The sequence below is a fragment of the Scyliorhinus canicula genome, chromosome 13, assembly GCF_902713615.1.
Source record: "Scyliorhinus canicula chromosome 13, sScyCan1.1, whole genome shotgun sequence".
In the NCBI taxonomy this organism is placed as follows: domain Eukaryota; kingdom Metazoa; phylum Chordata; class Chondrichthyes; order Carcharhiniformes; family Scyliorhinidae; genus Scyliorhinus; species Scyliorhinus canicula.
Window position 1 is genome coordinate 135,605,149 of NC_052158.1, and position 19,254 is coordinate 135,624,402.

Here is a 19,254-nt window from a genome sequence, read left to right on the forward strand (position 1 = left end):
CAGAATGCTGACAGCCTTGTGGGCTTTTGGCATGTTTTTAATGTGGCATTACAGGTCAGCTACTGCAGCGTAGTCTTTTAATTTGGAGCCATCTCTTAGTTAATAACTAACTCTGGTATCTCAACCTGAAAAGGAATTTTTAACCCGCCACTTCCCTTTCAAAATGGGAAACTTCTCCTCTCATTTACCAGTACTTCCCTGCATATAACACACTTGGGCTTTGCATCCTTATTTGCATTGACACAATTGACAAAATCGTACCTCAAGAAATCATTTTTGTACTGCTTTGTTCCCGAGTTGAGTTTCTTCTTTGTAGACTGTTAACCAGAGGCCCTGGAGCTCCGTACAGAGATAACACTAGCACTGCTCTGTCCTGCCTTGGACTCTCCTGAGCAACTCTCTGCAGTAGATTCTGTTCTGAGATCCTGTCCGATAGGCAAACTGCCTATTTGAGTCTGGTCGTCTCTTACTTTTAGTAAAACTATTAATCTTCACAGTTCACTTGCCTTGCATGCCAGCAGCTGGAAAATAGAAGCCATCACTGCTTCATGATTTGGCACCAAAAGCACGTACCTGGAGGATTCTTGACAATAAGTGTGCATTCAGGGCACATGACCTGCTCTCTGCTGCCAGATTCTGGCCAGGAGACTCCACACAGCCATATTTATTTCCATTTAAAGGCAGCCATTCTCGACGTAAAAGCCAGTACTGGCTCTTGCGCACTTGGCCCACGACCAGAACTACCATGAGAATGGCACAACCAATCACTCCACGAACGTCCTGAAACCCGCCTGCGAACCACCCATGGGTCACAACCCGCACTTTGCAAAACCCTGCTGTAAATGATGGACGCACTCTGGAGAGTCAGCAGGTGGGTTACTCCTGTAGAATATCCAGCCTCTGATTTGCTCTTATGGCCAAAGTTTTTATATGACAAGTCCAGTTATGCTGCTAGTCAGTGGCAGGATGCGATGGTGGGGACTTAGAAAAAGTAATGCCATTGAACATCAAGGGGAGATGGTTAGATTCTCTCTTATTAGAGATGGCCATTGCCTGGCACTGTCAAGCATGTATGTTATTTTCCACTTATTTGTCCAAGCTTGAATGTTGGCCAGTTCTTATTGAATATGTACACGGACTGCTTCAGTATCTGAGGGGTTGTGAATGGGACTGACCACTGTTCAATCATCAATGGACATCCACTCTTCTGGCTTTATGTTAAGTCCATTGATGAAACAACTGAAGATGGTTAGGTCACCGCCCTGAGGAACGTCTGAACTGATGTCCAGGGGTTGAGATGGTTTACCTCTAACAGTCACAGTCAATGTGTTGTGTTTGATTGCAACCAGTGGAAACCCACCCCCTCACCCCGATTCTCATTGACTTCAATTTTGCTAGGGCTCCTTGATGCCACACTCAGTCAAATATTGTTTTCATGTCAAGGGTAGTCATTTTCACCTCATTATTTGTTTCAGCTCTTTTGGGCTGTAAAGAGGTTTAGAGGAAATTAGATGGAGGTCTTCAAAACCATGCAAGATCTGGACAGACTTCCATTGGAGCAAGGATCGAGAACCAGAGGACACTGATTTAAAATGTTTGGAAAAAGAACCAGAGGTGAAATGCGGAAAATTAGTTTAACGTAACGAGTGGTTAGGATGTGGAATGCACTGCGTATCTGAGAGTGGGGTGGAGACAGATTACGTAACGAGTGGTTAGGATGTGGAATGCACTGCGTACCTGAGAGTGGGGTGGAGACAGATTACGTAACGAGTGGTTAGGATGTGGAATGCACTGCGTACCTGAGAGTGGGATGGAGACTGATTCAATTCAGATTCAAAAAGAAAATGCTGGAAACTCTCAGCAGGTCTGGCAGCATCTATAGGGAGATAAAAGAGCTAACATTTCAAGTCCAGATGACCCTTTGTCAAAGCTAAAGAAAGAGAAAGTGGGAAATATTTATACTGTGGAGTGAGAATGAAAGAAGAGTCATAGCCACAGAAACCCAGGGAAACGGGTGCTAATAGCCACAGTCTGCGTTTGGGTGATCGCTTTGCTGAGCATCTTCGGTCTGTGAGCATTCAGGACCCTGACCTTCCCGTTGCTTGCAATTTTAACAGAAGACCCAGCTCCCATGCCCACATGTCTGTTCTTGGCCTGCTGCAATGTTCCAGTGAAGCTCTTCGCAAACTGGAGGAACAACATCTCATCTTCCGGTTAGACATGCAACAGCCTTCTGGTCTCAACATCGAATTCAACATCTTCAGATGATTAGCTCTACCTCACCTCGACCCATTTGTTTTCATCCCATTTAATTTTAACTGTCTTTTACCATCTCTTTCTCTCTTGTCTTTCTTTATATATGTTCACATCCCACCCCCCATCTTATCCACCTTTCGTTACCCTTTCTCCCCTTTGCCTCCCCCTTCCCCTCCCTCCACATCTATATCTGTCACAGTTTACCCTCTGATATTAGTTTCTCTGCAGTTTGGCCTTCCGTACTTTTTGTTCTCTCTGGGGACTGCCATTAGCATTCTTTCCCCTTGCTTTTTGTGGCTATTAGCACCCTGTTTCCCTGGGTTTCTGTGGATATGACTCATCTTTCATTCCCACTTCACAGTATAAATATTTCCCACTTTCTCTGTCTTTAGCTTTGACAAAGGGTCATCTGGACTCGAAACGTTAGCTCTTTTCTCCCCTTTCAGTTGCTGCTGAGATTTTCCAGCACTTTCTTTTTGGTTTCAGATTCCAGCATCCGCAGCAATTTGCTTTGACCCAATTCATAAGGAAATTGGATAATTATCTAAACAAAAAATAGCTTTGCAAGCTACGGGAAAAAGACATGGGAGTGGGACTAGCTGTGTTGCTTTCACAGAGAGCTAGCATGATGCAATAGGCCAAATGGCCCCCTTTGGCATTGCAACCATTCTTATGATTTCACTATTCGATGAAAAGACTTCAATATTGGATGTGTGTATCATAGTGCCACCTAAAGGAACAATGGGTACTGCAGATATAAAGAATTTTCAAAAAAACCCACACCCCACATCAGAAATGTACTGGCCCAGATTGTCTGGCTCCAGTAGCCTTGCCCTGGGCCCCGGACTGATGAAAATACCTAAAGGCACCTGTAAACATTCAAAGCCACTTGTAATTACTTAAAGGCAAACTAATAGGAGCTGGTTTAGCACACTGGGCTAAATCGCTGGCTTTTAAAGCAGACCAAGGCAGGCCAGCAGCACGGTTCGATTCCCATACCAGCCTCCCTGAACAGGCGCCGGAAAGTGGCGACTAGGGCTTTTCACAGTAACTTCATTGAAGCCAACTCGTGACAATAAGCAATTTTCATTTCATTTAATGAAAACAATTGAAAGGTGTTTTCAAAAGTTAAAATAATTAAATTCTGCTTAAAAGCTTTAAAACCGTGTACCAGAATATTGATTGGGTGGACCTCAAGGGGCATGCCATTGATTGATTGATTGTCACTTCCTCCAATGACATCAAAGGCTCGATGGATTTGCCGCATCTGCGCCGCAGCACTTGACCTCATCAATCACTTTCTCAGTTACTCCCAACTGCAGTCAATGCGAAAGGTAGAAATATACTTCTAAACATGGTGAGAGGTGTGTGTCTCCGTTCCACCACTGCTAATCGTTCCAATAAAGAATATAGATTGCTTGATTCACATCACAAAGAGGGTTTCGTTGAAAAGGGAAAGCAAAATCCTGCGAATGCCGAAAATCTGGAATGAAAACAGGAAGTGCTGGACCAGCTCGGCAGGTCTGGCAGCATCTGTGGAGAGAGAAACCGAGCTAACGTTTCGAGTCGTACGACTCTTCTTCAGGTAAAAAGGGCTTCAGGCCATTTATCCCCAGTTTTCTAGAATATCTATGCTCCCATTGAATGATTTCTTAGTGACCAATTCAGCTGTTGAAGGTAGTCTGTACGAACAACTGCTTCCTGACATTTGTGTTGGGCACAAAAATAGATTTTTGAGCAATAAATTGTAGTGCTACTGGCGTAAGAGTTTCTAAATGTTGAAGTTTGCAGGTCAGTTTTCCCCTGTTTTGCAGTTTGCTCAATTCATGTGCTCCTCAAAAAAACATTTAAAAGCTTACCTATAATATTTTCAATGCAGCCTCCAGCATCTCCTCAACACCAACACCCCTGTATGGGTGACACGGTAGCGCAGTGGTTAGCACTGGTGCTTCCCAGCGCCAAGGACCCAGGTTCGATTCCCAGCTTGGGTCACTATCTGTGCGGAGTCTGCACATTCTCCCCATGTCTGTGTGGGTTTCCTCCGGGTGTTCCGGTTTCCTCCCACACGTCCCGAAAGGCGGCTTCTTAGGTGAATTGCACATTCTGATTTCTCCCTCAGTGTACCCGAACAGGCGCCATAGTGTGGCGACTAGGGGCTTTTCACAGTAACTTCATTGCAGTGTTAAAGTAAGCCTACTTGTGACACTAATAAAGATTATTATTATTGGATCAAAGCCTCACTAGCACTAGCAGATCCCCAACTGCATGGGCTAAAGGGGCACCTGCCTGTTTCTGGCAGAGGCCTCGGCTCCCCATTTTGAACAGCGACAGGTGGAACAGCAGTGAGAAGGTTTATGGTAAATGCTGTGCTGCAATCTTCTTCACCACATTACCAAATTCTGGCCCAGCAGCAATAAGCAAATCAGTCCCTAATATTCTGCCGAGCAACACTGGACCCGTAAAATTATTAAAGCCCTTCTACCCCATTTTAATTACTGAAGATTCAATGAATTTATTCTTCTACTCTTTTTCATGGCATACGAGTGCAGACTCGATGGGCCAAATGGCCTCCTTCTGCCCTGTAAATTCTATGTCTATGTCTAAAATTAGTGATCGTGAATCGCTCACCTAATTTTACAGGTCACCCTATTTTCTACAGCCAGTGTTGAAACCTCTGGAGTGTGTTTAAATGCACAACCTCCTGCTCAGAGAAGTCTCACTGAAGGAAGGCTGATACCTCGGAATAAATGGCTGAACAGGATTTTTTTCTTCTTCATGGGATGTGGGAATCACAGGAAAGGCCGACCACATTTGTTTCCCACCCCTAATTGCCCTTGAGCTGAGTGGCTTGGCTAGCTAGGCCATTTCAGGGGGTAATTGAGTGTCCACCATGTTGCTGTGGGTCTGGAGTCACATATAGGCCAGACCAGGTAAGGATGGCAGAGTTCTTTTCCTAAAGGTCCTGAGTAAACCAGATGTTTTTTTTGCAACATCTGATTGTTGTCATGGTTACCATTACTGAGATTAGCTCCATAGTCATATTAATTTAGGGGCTGATTTAGCACACTGGGCTAAATAGCTGTTTTTTAAAGCAGACCAAGGCAGGCCAGCAGCACGGTTCAATTCCCGTACCAGCCTCCCCGAACAGGCGCCGGAATGTGGCGACTAGGGGCTTTTCACACTAACTTCATTTGAAGCCTACTTGTGACAATAAGTGATTTACACTTTTCATTTTCATTATTCCAGATTTATTCACTGAATTCAAATTCCAGCAACTGCTGTGGTGGGATTCCATCTCCTGTGCCCAGAGCATTAGCCTGGATCTCTGGGTTACTGGTCCAATGACATTACCACTGCACTGCCATCTCCCCCTATGTCCCAAAAGGCATATCCGATGTGCTTCACACACTTAACTAGTTAGGACACTAGAGTGACCATCTGACTGGACTGTACAGCTGGCATTTTCTTTCATTATTCTCAGGATATGTTCTCAACATAGACAGATTTTTAATCAGTGGGGGAATCAAGGGTTATAAGGATAAGGCGGGTAAGTGGAATTAAGGATTATATCAGATCAGCCATGATCTAATTGAATGCTCCTACCTCTGCTCCAACAACTTATGGTCTTGGGGTCAAGACCATTTTCATTATCTTCCCTAGCTGAGTCAAGAAGTTGGTGGTGAACCACCGTCTTGATTCCATCTGAATGACTTGATCAATTACTTCATAGAGCGTTAAGCATCTGCCACTAGCCTTGGACTGGAATCATCTGTAAACCAGATCAAGTGGATGCGGTAGGACATCTTTCCAGAATGGCATTTGTGAACTTGTTGGATTTTATTTTAAATTAAGGGGCAATTTAGCGTGGCCAATGCACCTGCCCTGCACATCTTTGGGTTGTGGGAGTGAGACCCACGCAGATGCGGGGAGAATGTGCTAACTCCACACGGACAGTGAACCGGGGTTGGGATCAAACCTGGGCCCTCGGCACCATGAGACAGCAGTGCTAACCACTGCGCTACGTGCTGCCCAACATCTTGGATTTTTGAAATCACGGTCACAGCCTTCGTGGTCATTTGTTTTCTGGCGCTAGTCCACATATTACCAGCTTTACTGACTTCAATTCACAACACACTTTGGTGGGTTTTGAGCTTCTGGGTTACTGGGTCAGTACCATTACCAAAATCTTGGGCGGGATTCTCCAACCCCCCCCCCCCCCCCCCCCCCCCTCCCCCCGGCTCGGAGAATCACCGGGGGGCGGCGTGACTCCCGCCCCCGCCGGATGCCGAATTCTCCGGCGTGGGGATTTGGCGGGGGGTGTGGGAATCGCGCCAGTCGCCGGCCGCTGGCAACGGCCTCCCCGGCAATTCTCTGGCCTGCGATGGGCCGAGTGGCCGCCCGTTTTCGGCCTGTCCCGCCGGCGTAAATTAGAGTAGGTACTTACCGGCGGGACCTGGCTGCGCGGGCGGCCTCCGGGGTCCTCGGAGGGGCACGGGGGGATCTGGCCCCGGGAGGTGCCCCCACAGTGGCCTGGCCCGCGATCGGGGCCCATCGATCGCGGGCGGGCCTGTGCCGTTGGGGCACTCTATTCCTCCGCACCGGCGGCTGTACTGGTCCGCCATTGCCGGTGTGGAGATGAAGCCCTCTGCGCAGGCGCTGGGATGACGCCAGCACATGCTGGTGCTCCCACGCATGCGCCAAATCACGCCGGCCGGCGGAGGCCCTTCGGCGCCGGTTGGCGTGGCACCAAGCCCCTTCCCTGCCGGCCGGCACGGCACAAATCACTTCGCCGCTGGCCTAGCCCCTGAAGGTGCGGAGGCCCGACGCCGGAGTGGTTCACGCCACTCCTTCGCACTAGAGTTGCCCACCCCGCCAATTCCCACAGAATCCCGCCCCTTATTGTATCTGATAAAATATCTAACTGACTGGAAAATGATGTATACAGCACGCCCGGCGAGGCTGAAGAAACCCAATGATACAAGAGAGGATGCTACTGAGAGTTTAACCTGTATTCTTGCTTCTTTCATGGATCTTTGTCATTTTGGGCAGCGTTTTTCTGGTGACGAGGCATCCCGGCCATAAATAGTCGATCAAAATTGCCTTTAGTGTTGGGTGGGGTTACTGGGTTATGGGGATAGGGTGGAGGTGTGGGGTTGGGAAGGGTGCTCTTTCCAAGAGCCGGTGCAGACTCGATGGGCCGAATGGCCTCCTTCTGCACTGTAAATTCTATGAATCTATGAAAATCCTACAATTGTTCAGGTTTTACAAGAATTATATTGCAGGAACACTTACCGTTATTCAGAAATTTTTATCTCGGAGTCTTGATCTGCTTTAAACCAGTTGTTCACATTAAGGTCGGGTAAAGCCACCATAGTCCCAGATGACCATAGCCTGCTTTTCCTTGTGAGGGGGAGAGTTGACTGCTGGTGATTTAACCTGAGGATCACCGCACCTCAGGCGAGGGGCAAGTTTGAGAAGGCAGGGCCTTAATCTACTGCAAGCTGTTCATTGTTAAAGGGCAACTGGCACAAATCTTCATCAGTGTAAGTCGAACAAAAGATTTGATTTATAAGTTCTATTAGGACAATATTTAAATTAATTTTCACATGACAGTCCATTCAGTAGCGATCCTGGATGCTTACCAAAGTTGAATGTACTTACACAGACTGTCGCCCGTGCTCAAATATCACAAAATTGCAGCCATACTCACCTGCCTCCATTTGAACATTTAAAACAAAACTCCTGCCCCCAGATCCCCAAAAGTGTGCATGTTGGGTCTGAGGCATCTTCAACGGGCATTGTTTCCACCACCCAGAAAGGCAAGGGTAGCAGTCGCACAGGAACACCATCACATGCATGTTCGCCTCAAAGTTACACACCAGCCTGACTTGGAGCTAGATCACCATTCCTGTTTATCCCTGTGTGATGAGATCATCAATTCACAAGACACGTGGTTGGAAGTGAACAGTGGTTTTAATAGTCTTACAACAGAGCCTGCCTGCGACGAGATGAACTGGCAGGCAGGCTCACGACTGCAAAGCTTTATACTTCCGAGTAGTGGGAGGAGCCATGGGTGGAACCATGGGCGGAGCCAAGGGTGGAGCCCAGTACAAACTCCTCACCTCCCCCTATGGGCAGAGCCGCGCAACTGCTCGTATACCGAGCTTACAAGAACACTACACATACAATATAACAGTGTGAATTACTAGATTGTGATTCACCACACTGTGTCAAACTCCTGGAACTCCCTCCCTTATTGCACTGTGGGAGCGCCTTCACCAGATAGAGTGCGGTGGTTCAAGAAGAAAACCCATCACTACCTTTTTAAGAGCAGGAAGGATTGGGCAAAAAATGTTGGCTTTTCCAGTGATGTCCACACCCTAAGAATGAATAACAACTTTTAAGAGATGAACCTAGGCCATAATGAAGTAAAAGAACTGTTATAAATGTTCCTATTGGGAAAGTTATTTTTAAGCCTAAAATTCACAATTCTTCCTCGTTCATTAGATTATTTAATAAGTGCTAATTTTACAAAACCTTTTGTTTGCAGGCACCATTTTCATCAAAAGGTGACAGAGGTCCACAAGGTCCCCCTGGAAACCCTGGTGTCTCAGGACCTGCGGGCACCGCTGGACCACCTGGATTTGGACATCCAGGTACACCAGGACCCAAAGGAAATCGTGGCGTGCCTGGATTTCGGGGAGTTGATGGTGTCCCAGGTTTGTATGACAGTTTGGAGTTGTAGTGAGATTTGAAAGTCTACGTGGACTAATAAATGCCCATAGTCCCTCATTCCATGTACTTTCCTGTGGGCAGCATTGACTGGCCTGCTGAGCAAGTTCAACAAAGGGCTAAGAACCTGTTTGTTTTTTATTTCATTACACCTTATTAAACACAATCCACTAATAAATTAAACTTTATAAATAATTTATGTGACACGACGAGCAATTCAAAGTCGATGAATGACAAACTAAACTAAAAATCAGAATTTTCTTGCCCTTTCTTGGGATCCAAAGGTGAGGAAAGGGAGACCATTGATGGGAGTCAAAAGGTATGGGGGTCACAAGGCCACAATCAGATAAGCCATTACCTCGTCAAGAAAATGCTGCTTTTAAGCTCATATTTTTTCCACCCTTTTTGGCTGGTACTAAGCTTGACCAGGAGGTCGGCCTGTTAACGGTCAAGCACCACCTAAGGCTGCACCAACTCCTGTTCTGCACAAGGATGGAGGGGTAGCAAAAAAACTCAGCACCAGAATGCTGTGGAGCCTTAAACGCCACTTGATTTGTTTAATGTTTGCACTTTTAGAGGTAGACACAATTTGTATTGAAAAATGGAATTGTTATGTTCCCGGACCAGACCCCAGTATTTGTTAGGATACCGGACAAGACCCCCAAACACATTTTTTAAACCGTGAGGAAAGATACTTCACTCCCGGAGTGATTCCACTGACCAATAGATAGCTTTTATATTAAAACAATCTTTATTCTTAACACAGGATTAAACACATTAACATCACAGAAAATAGCTTTTCAATTAGCAGTTAAACAATTCTTAAAAGAAAAGGAAACACATTTACTCCTAACTTACACCTTTATCTCCAATTAAGCAAAGTCCATTTCATGTCAAAAACCATTTAGAAATAAAGTTAGCAAACACTTACACAGCCATTTCTTGGAAAGACTGCTCGAAGAGAAAGAGGCCCTTTGAGGAAACAACCTGCAGATCGTTCTGTCTTCGTCAGACTGCTGCTCAACTTAACAGCATTTGGCGAAAACCGCTGCTCAACTTAAAAACTCCGAGCAGATTTCCAAACCCATATGAAACTGCAGAACTACAGAGAGTCCTGGCTCCTCCCATTAATTACATGATCTTTATCCCACTCAGATTGCATGACCTACTTACATAAATCTAAACACAGGGTGGGATTCTCCGACCCCCTGCAGGGCCGGAGAATCGCCGGGGGACGGCGTGAATCCCGCCCCGACGCCAGCTGCCAAGTTCTCTGGCGCCAGTTTTTTGGCGGGAGTGGGAATCACGCCGTGCCGGTCGGGGGCCGTTGGCAGCGCCCCCCTCCCCCAGCGATTCTGCGCTCGCGGTAGGCCACGCGGACGCCTATTTCCAGCCAGTAGAGCCGGTGTGAATTACACAAGGTTCTTACAGGCGGAACCTGGCTCTGCGGGCGGCCTGCGAACCTCGGGGAGGAGGGGGGGTGCGGGAGGGATCTGGCCCCAGAGGGGGGGCCCCCACGGTGACCTGGCCCATGATCGGGGCCCACCGATCTGCGGGCGGGCCTGTGCCGTGGGGGCACTCTTTCCATCCACGCTGGCCGCTGTAGAGCCCCACCATGGCCGGCGCAGAGAAGAGACCCACTGCGCATGTGCAGGAATCACGGCTGCGGTTCTGGGAACACGCTGGCGCTCCTGTGCATGCGCCAACTCGCACCGGCCGGCGGAGGCCCTTCGGCACCGGGTAGCACAGTGCCAACCACTCCAGCGCTGGCCTAGCCCCCAAAGGTGCAGAGGATTCTGCACCTTCCAGACGGCCCGACACCGGAGTGGTTCACGCCACTCTTTGGTGCCGGTATGGCCCGCCCGCCGGATACCGGAGAATCCCGGCCACAGTGTCTCAAATTATCTACTCTCCAGGGAATCCCTAGTAATCATAACAAAGTTCCATGTGGCCTCTCTTTGTAAACAAATAAATGGTGAGAGTGAATGATGATCTTGCTTTACAACATCTTAATTGCACATTTTGCAGATACACCGCCTGCCTGTATGATAAACCAAGGTTTTAAAAACATATTACTGCAACATCTATATATATATATATATATATACATTTGCCCAGGCTTTTAACAGCATTACTGCACCAGATATAATACAAGATATATAAAAATTGTCTATATTCAGCACAGAGTACATTTCCATCCCAGGCATACAGAATGAACATGTAAGTGCCCGAGACCCCGTTGGTGACGCCGAGGGGACCCGGAGGAAGTGGAAGAGGCGGCCGTCTGCCTCGAGCGCCGTGTAGTGGCGATCCTCCGGGCGGGTTGGAAGCTGGTGGTATGCGGACTTCAGATCTACCGTGGAGAACACCCGCTAGTGTCAATCTGATTCACCATGTCCGCTATCCGGAGAAGCGGGTACGCATCAAGGTGCGTGTACCGGTTTATGGTTTGGCTGTAGTCTACAACCATCCGGTTCTTTTCCCCGGTCCTGACGACCACCACTTGGGCTGTCCAGGGACTATTACTGGCCTCGATGATCCCTTCCCTCAAGAGCCGCTGGACCTCTGACTTGATAAAAGTCCTGTTCTGGGCACTGTACAACCTGCTCCTGGTGGCGACGGGCTTACAGTCGGCGTTGAGGTCCACGAAGAGCAGGGGAGGGGCGACCTTAAGGGTCACGAGGCTACATACGATGAGAGGGGGTAGGGGCCCGCCGAACTTCAGGGTCAGACTCCTGAGGTTGCACTGGAAATCCAGTCCCAACAGGAGAGGAGCGCAGAGATGGCGAAGGACATATAGTTTAAAATTGGCGTACTCCGAGCCCTGTATCGCGAGGTTTGCGGCACAGTACCCCCGGATCTGCACTGAATGTGATCCGGAAACTAGGGAGATTGGAGTGCAGCGGAAATTTGGAGGGAACAGCGCCTTACCGTGTCTGGATGTATGAAGCTCTCCGTTCTCCCAGAGTCAAACAGGGAGGGCGTTTCGTGCCCAATGACCCGGACAGTCATCATCGAGTTCCTGAGGTGCTTGGGCCGTGACTAGTTGAGGGTGACAGCGCCGAGCTGCGGGTAGCCGGCGTGGTCGGAGGTGGTGGGGTGGTCCCAAGATGGCGGCCCCCATCGGTCTCACGTGTCGGGCGGCATTGAAGATGGCAGCCAAGATGGCAGCCCCCATGAGTCACACGTGCCGGATAGGGTTAAAGATGGCTGCCCCCACGGACAGCACGAGGCTGATGACGCGTCCGAAGGTGGCGGTACCGCAGGCACACAGCCACGCTGCGGGGTTTGCGGGCCCGTGAGTCTGAAAGTCGGGCCTGTGATTGAGGAGCTTTAGATCTGGCCAGGCAGACTATGGCGAAGTGGCCTTTCTTGCCGCAGTTGCTACAGGTCGTGTTCCGGGCAACACTGCCTGAGGTGCGTGTTCTGGCCGCAGAAATAGCAGGGCAGCCCCCTGGGTTGGGCGGGCAGCCGCGTGGCACAGGCCTGGGACACCCTCTGGTCGGGTGTCCACGAAGGGATCGCGTGGTCGGAGGGGCTCATTGAGGGCATCATTGAGGCTCTGAAAAGCTACTTCTAAGGAGGTGGATAGTTTTTTTTAAATAAATTTAGAGCATCCAATTCATTTTTTTCCAATTAAGGGGCAATTTAGCTTGGCCAATCCACCTAGCCTGCACATCTTTGGGTTATGGGGGCGAAACCCACGCAAACACGGGGAGAATGTGCAAACCCCACATGGACAGTGACCCAGAGCCGGGATCGAACCTGGGACCTCGGAGGTGGATAATTTTACCGTCTCTTCTAGGTCGAGGGCGCCCTTTTCGAGCAGGCGCTATCTGACGTAGTTGGACCGGACTCCAGCCACATAGGCGTCCCGGATGGCGAGTTCCACATGCTGCGAGGCCGTGACGTCCTTGAAGTTGCAGTTTCGAACGAATACCTTCAGGTCGTATAGGTATTCCTCCAGCGATTCCCCGGGGCCTTGATGACAAGTGGTGAGGAGATGCCGCACGAACACTTCGTTCACTGGCTTCACGTACTGCCTTTTCAGGATCGCGACCGCGTCTGCGTACGTGGTTGCTTCCTCGATCTGCACAGAGATTCTGTAGCTCACTCAAGCGTGGAGGAGACTCAGTTTCTGTTCCTCGGTGACGGTGGGCGAGGAGGAGGCGATGAGGTAGGCCTCAAAACAGCAGAGCCAGTGTGAAAAAATTCCTTTGGCTTCTGCTGCCTGTGGGTCGTGCTCCACTCGATCAGGTTTGAGGGCTGCTTCCATAGTGATATTGTAGCTGATTTAATTGATGCGACCATCAATTCACACGAGGTGGAGAGTTGAAGTGAGCAGTGGTTTTAATCAGCTAGAACTGTGCCTGCCTGCGACTGCTCTGTACTGAGTGCCGCCTACAGGCTGCAGATCTATAAACCTCCCCCGAGGGGGCGGAGCCATAGGCGGAGCCCACAAGGGCATCAACATACGACAATACAATGGTGAATGGTAGCAGTAATACATTCACCACACCACAGCAGTTCAACTCTGATTTTTTTTAAAACAGGAGACTAGGGATTGTTTCTGCTGGCAATTTCATCTTATGCAATCAAGATGCCATGAAATAGCATTCTAGATTTGGTACAAGGTGTTGTTTTATAGTTATAAGCACAGTACTGCTTAACTCTCTCACTGAGGGTCTCTGTTGTAGGTGAAAAAGGAGACAGGAACGAGAGGGCTGCAGTTCCAGGACCACCCGGGATTCGTGGAGAAACAGGAGGTGGCGGACAGCCTGGTTCCCAAGGTAACTACAGATCCTTTGATGCGGACAAAATCGGTAATAAGTCAATGTTGCACCAAGCAACCCAAGCTAACTATCATCAAAATTACTGTACAGAGGAAATAATTCCGTCCATTGCTACTTACTATCTGCCACACTGGGGTCAGAGGAACGTGGCAGTAGGAGTTTGCTTTTCAGCCAATCGAGCCTGCTTTGCCGCACATCACAATCTCGTGCCAGTGGGAATCAATCCCGCTGACGGCCCACTTCGTCACAGATTGCAAGAATTGCGGTCATACACTTTCTAATCTCTCGGCATCCAAGAAATGCTCTGCACATCTGTTCCTCCGAACAAAGTGGCTAACCTCACATTTTTCCAGATTATATTCCATCTGTACGTTCTTGCCCACTCACTAAATCTGTCCAAATCCCCTTGAAGCCGCTTCCTCACAACACATATTCTCACCTCGCTTTGTCTCACAAACGAGCTACATTTGCTCCCCACATCCAAATCATTGTTATGTATTGTGAACAGGTGCGGCCCAGGTAATGATCCTTGCGATCCTCGCCTTCCAATGCGAGAATGACCCCTTTATTCCTCCGCTCTTGTTTTCCACCTGTTACCCAATCCTTAATCCATGCCAGTGTATTACCTCCTATCCCATGTCCTTTAATTTTTCTTACATATGTATTAGGAGCAGGAGTCAACCACTCGGCCCCTCGAACCTGCTCTGCCATTCAATAAGATCATGGCTGATCTGATTGTAACATTGACCCCATATTCCTGCATAACCCCGATACCTTTCACCCCCTTGTTGATCAAGAATCGATCTCGCTCTGCCTTAAAAATATTCAAATTCTCCCCAAAAATTTCAAAGTTAATTTGTGGCGGGTTTTCAGGGAGTTTCCGCCGGCTCTGCCAGCGAGTTCCTCACCGCTAGTCAATGACACGTAGTCACTTTTTGGGGCCCTGAGGAGTTTCTCACGGGTTTAACACATACTTAGAATTTTTTTTAGCACTGGGGAGTTGAACTCAGAGACCGGGCTGCCATTTTTAAAGGTCCCCGCTCTCTAAGTGCGCTTGTGGGTCCCCCATCAATGGGCAATGTCACCCCCACATACATGGACACTACACCACAACCCCGAAGTGAGGACATCCCTGTTATGGGGTCCCTGCGGATCCCCCCTCTTCAGGTCACCCCAAGCCCCCTTACAGCACCCCCTCCATTCCAGGACCCAACCCATCACCTACCCAACCTCCCAGAGGCCCCTACGTACCTGCCCTGTGCTCTCCCACCCTTCAAACCCCCCTCCACCCTCATTTTATGGGCATGGTCCCTCTTGCCCCCTCACCCTTGGCAGTACCACCCTGGCACTTGGGCACCCCTGTACTACCATCCTAGCACCCAGGTAGTGCTCCTTATGGCTCTGGTATGTCAGTGCCATCTGGGAATCTTGGCAATGCCAGGATTGCTATGCCAAGGTGCCAGCGTGGCAGTGCCAAGGTGCCCGCGTTCCAGGTCAAGGGGCAGGAAGCCACCCTGCACACCCTGACCACCTATAACCCCCAGTGACTGCTGAGGCCTCTGACTTACCCTGACCACCCTGGGATCTCCAATGGCCCGGGAAACCCCCCGGGTTCCGTTCCTCCCCTGTGGACCAGGATTGATCGGCGCCCACTGCAGCCTCCCTGGGGAGGCCCAAGAATCGAGGGAGGCCGGTGAATCCTGCGCAGGTAGGTTGGAAGTAGGTTTACGACCTACTTCCCATCAGCATCATCAGGTCACACCCATTTGGGGAGGGATTCTGACTCCGACGTCTCGCAGGACTCTGGAGAATCCCGGGAGGCGCTGAGTTGTCGGGAGGCTCGCTGGCGGGCTTTCCCGACATTCTCCGGCTCCGTTGCGCTCAAGCGGCCCAATGCGGCCGAAGATTCACACCCATAGACTCTGCTTCCACTGCCTTTTGAAAGACAGTTCCAGGGACACGATATTCCTCCCGATCTCCATCTTAAATGAGTGGGTCCTTATTTTTCAACACTGGGCACGATTCTCCGGGCTCGTTGCGTTCTCTCTCAAATGTAAACAAGGCCAGTGAATAGTGGGTGAGGCCAAAAATGAGATCTGTACCAGGCGCCAAACAGATTTCAACATCCTGGTGGTTACCATTGATCAGAAGTAGAGCTGAACTTTCCATATAAATACTGTGGCTACGAGCAGGTCAGAAACTGAGAATTCAGCGTCAGTAACTCACCTCCTCAAAGCTTGTCCACTATCTACTAGGCACAAATCAGCAATATGATAGAATACCCTCCAGTTGCCTGGATGAATGCAGGTCCAACAACACTGGAGAAGCTCAACATCATCTAGGACAAAGCAACCCGCTTGATGGGCACCCTATCTACCAACCTAAACATTCACTCTTCCCCCAGCAACATGAAGTGGCAGCAGAGTGCACCATCTTTCAGATGCACTGCAGGAACCATCAAAACTCCTTCAACAACACCTTCCAAACCTGAAATCTCTGCCAGAAGGACATGCGCAGCAGAAGCATGGAAACACCATCCCCTGCAAGTTCCCCTCCACACGCCATCCTGAATTGGAATTATATCACTACTCCTTCATTGTTGCTCGATAAAAATCCTGGAATTCCCTTCCAAACACTGCATGCACTGTAGTGGTGAAGATGGTGGTTCATCACCACATTCCCAAGAGCAATTTGGGATGGCCAACAAATCAGGGTTTCACTAGTCGCGCCCACTGAAAGAACGTTTTTAAATGCTGGGGATAATCGTCCATCTCAACAGCTTTGAACATCAGCTGTGCTGAGATGTATATCGAGGGGTTTTGCTGTTAAGTTGTGTTGTCGTATTTATAATTAAGTGTGTATTGGAGGCTTTCAACATTCAGTGGCGCCGAAGCGACTCAGTGCTGAGTTGGAATGAAATGATAAAGTTTAATATTGTGCTTGCAGGTAATCCTGGACCTTGGGGTAGAGATGGTTCACAAGGTCATTCAGGAGAAAAGGGAGACAGAGGGCCTTCAGAAAAAGGATTAAGAGGTCCTCCAGGTCAGAAAGGTACAAAACAGTTCTTGTATTTTTTTCTATTCACCTTTAGGGTGATCCAAACTTTTGGTTGAACCAATACAAGAGATTAAAGTTTAATAAAAGAAGTTGTTAGAGTTTCAGTAATGCAATAAGCCACTGTCCATTTCAATATTCAACTTCAAATTTTGGAAACTAAAATCATTTATCCTCAGCCGCTTTCCAATTCAGTCCCATGCAATATTGTCAGCAGGGTCCCATTTTCATTGAAACCTCTGAAGGGGAGGGACATGCAGTCTGGGAGGGAAGGGAGGGAAGAAGATTGCCAATAGAGCAGCACGCTAGAGAGAGGACTCCCAAGATAACTGATACTGTGCAAGAGGCCTTGGATCGCGGGGTGGAAAGGAAGGGGGCACAGGGTGTCAAGAGACCCTCCTGGCATTTCTTTGAAGGGAATATGATCATATGACCAGGGAGGTAAATTTCTGGAGATCAGCCCCGTGGATCTGACAGTAGTATCAGAAAAGGTTCAATGATCTTGCATGGGGAGTCAAGGTCATTGAATTCGTCTTCCATTGACACCACCTACCACCGCAGCATAAAGCTACCACACTTAACAAATCATCTCTTGCAGCTTCCACATCAGACAAACACATTGTGGCACACACTGACCCTCTCCCATTTCTCTTGCAGGATATTATCTTTAACCTCTTTGCTGGGCCACAGATGCACTTTCCCACTCTTACAATCTTTCTTCTTCTTGGAATGTATTTTAGTTGGGATGAATTGAATATCTCCTTAAATATCTGCCGCTGTTCATCAACTGTCCTACCTTTTAGTCTTTCTGCCCAGTCCACTAGGGCCAAGTCAGTCCTCATACCTATGTAATTACCTTTGCTTAACATTGGGGGCTTTTAAGAAAAATATGACAATGGGGGCCTCCCTATTACAGGAATCCCTGGAGGGGTCTCCCTATTACAGGAATCCCTGGGGGGGCCTCCCTATTACAGGAATCCCTGGGGGGGCCTCCCTATTACAGGGGTCCCTGGGGGGGGCCTCCCTATTACAGGGGTCCCTGGGGGGCCTCCCTATTACAGGAATCCCTGGGGGGCCCTCCCTATTACAGGAATCCCTGGGGGGGGGGGGGCTCCCTATTACAGGGGTCCCTGTGAAGGGTCCTGCTATTACAAGGGTCCCTGGGGGGTCCCCCTATTACATGGATCCCTGTGGTGTTGTCCCCCTATTGCAGGGTCTCTGGTGGAGGGGTCTGGAAGAGAGGGGATGGGCAGGCAGTGCATTGTGGGGGGGTGGGGCAGGGGGGTGGGAGCGGGGGTTGCAGTTGGGCTCGAATGGTCTCTAACAGCCTGGACCTGCTTGGGGGAATTACCCACCGTAAAGTCCACCATGCAAGGGCCACACTGGCAGAGATCACAAGTGATCCACGCCCACGTGATTCCCAGCCGCGAGGACTGGAGAATCACGGAGGGCCAGGAATCACGTTAAGACCCATTAGCATTATTTACATACCCACCAGCGCACGGTCATGGACCTTCTGGTTCCCGCTGCCAGTGGACGGTGAGAACATTGCGATCGGGTCTGCGCTCAGCGTCAATCCCGATTTTGGCCCGACATCCAATTCTCTGTCCCATTGGAGAATGCAATCCAGGCATCCCGGGAGAGACAATCCAGCCATTATTCTTTCTGAAGGAATGTAGGCTTTAAGTGGACTGACTTGGTTTTGTCTCAGGTCTGGAATGAGGGATTTACCTGCAGAATTGCTTCTCTCTCCCGGTGAGCTAGTGACACACTCCTATACGTCACAACCAACTGCAATAAGGCTGCCCTTTGAACACTGCCATTAGCCAATTGTATTGCAATTCTATGTGGCCCTTCACCGGATGGAGGCCGCTGTCAGGATCAGCTCACTCCTGAAGGAGCGGGCCCATTTCCTGGGTACAAATGGGTCTTCCACACATGTACACTCACTCTCTCAGTCACACAGACAAACACATCCCCCCCCCCCCCCCCACCCCCCTCCACACATACATATGCACACTCACTTACTCGGGCTCACACACACACACTTTCTCACTCCCCTAGACACACACGGTAGTCAACCACTTCCTCCCGCCCCATGACCTGGGACTCCTCTGCACAGTGTCTCACCCCCGGGCGTCGCAGCCAGCCTGTCCTCCCTGGGGCCCTGGATCTTGCAGCTAGCCTCTCCTTCCCGGAGCCCTCGGCCTCTGCTCCCTGGCACTCTGCTCCCTGGCCGGAGATGCTGGAGCACTGCTCTGGTACGCTCCCGCAACACGACATCACTGATCTTACTCTTGACTTGTGCCTTGTAGATTATGGGCAGGCATTGGTAGTCGTTCTAGGTGGTTTAGGCCGCAGGTTTTGAAGGTCCTGGGGAAGGAAAGGGAGAAGCCGGTTGTGCTATCGCTTTATGAAT

General features: G+C 49.4%; 1 protein-coding gene across 2 annotated transcripts in view; it reads left to right on the top strand.

Moving 5' to 3' along the window:
- The window catches only part of LOC119975940 (collagen alpha-5(IV) chain-like), a 255,363-nt gene that overhangs the window by 164,144 nt on the left and 71,965 nt on the right, over positions 1–19,254 (top strand). For both annotated transcript variants that reach the window (XM_038815905.1, XM_038815906.1), the window contains exons 26-28: positions 8,807–8,975; positions 13,686–13,778; positions 16,728–16,832. In XM_038815905.1, coding sequence (XP_038671833.1) covers positions 8,807–8,975; positions 13,686–13,778; positions 16,728–16,832 — 367 coding nt within the window. The remainder of the gene's footprint in view (positions 1–8,806; positions 8,976–13,685; positions 13,779–16,727; positions 16,833–19,254) is intronic.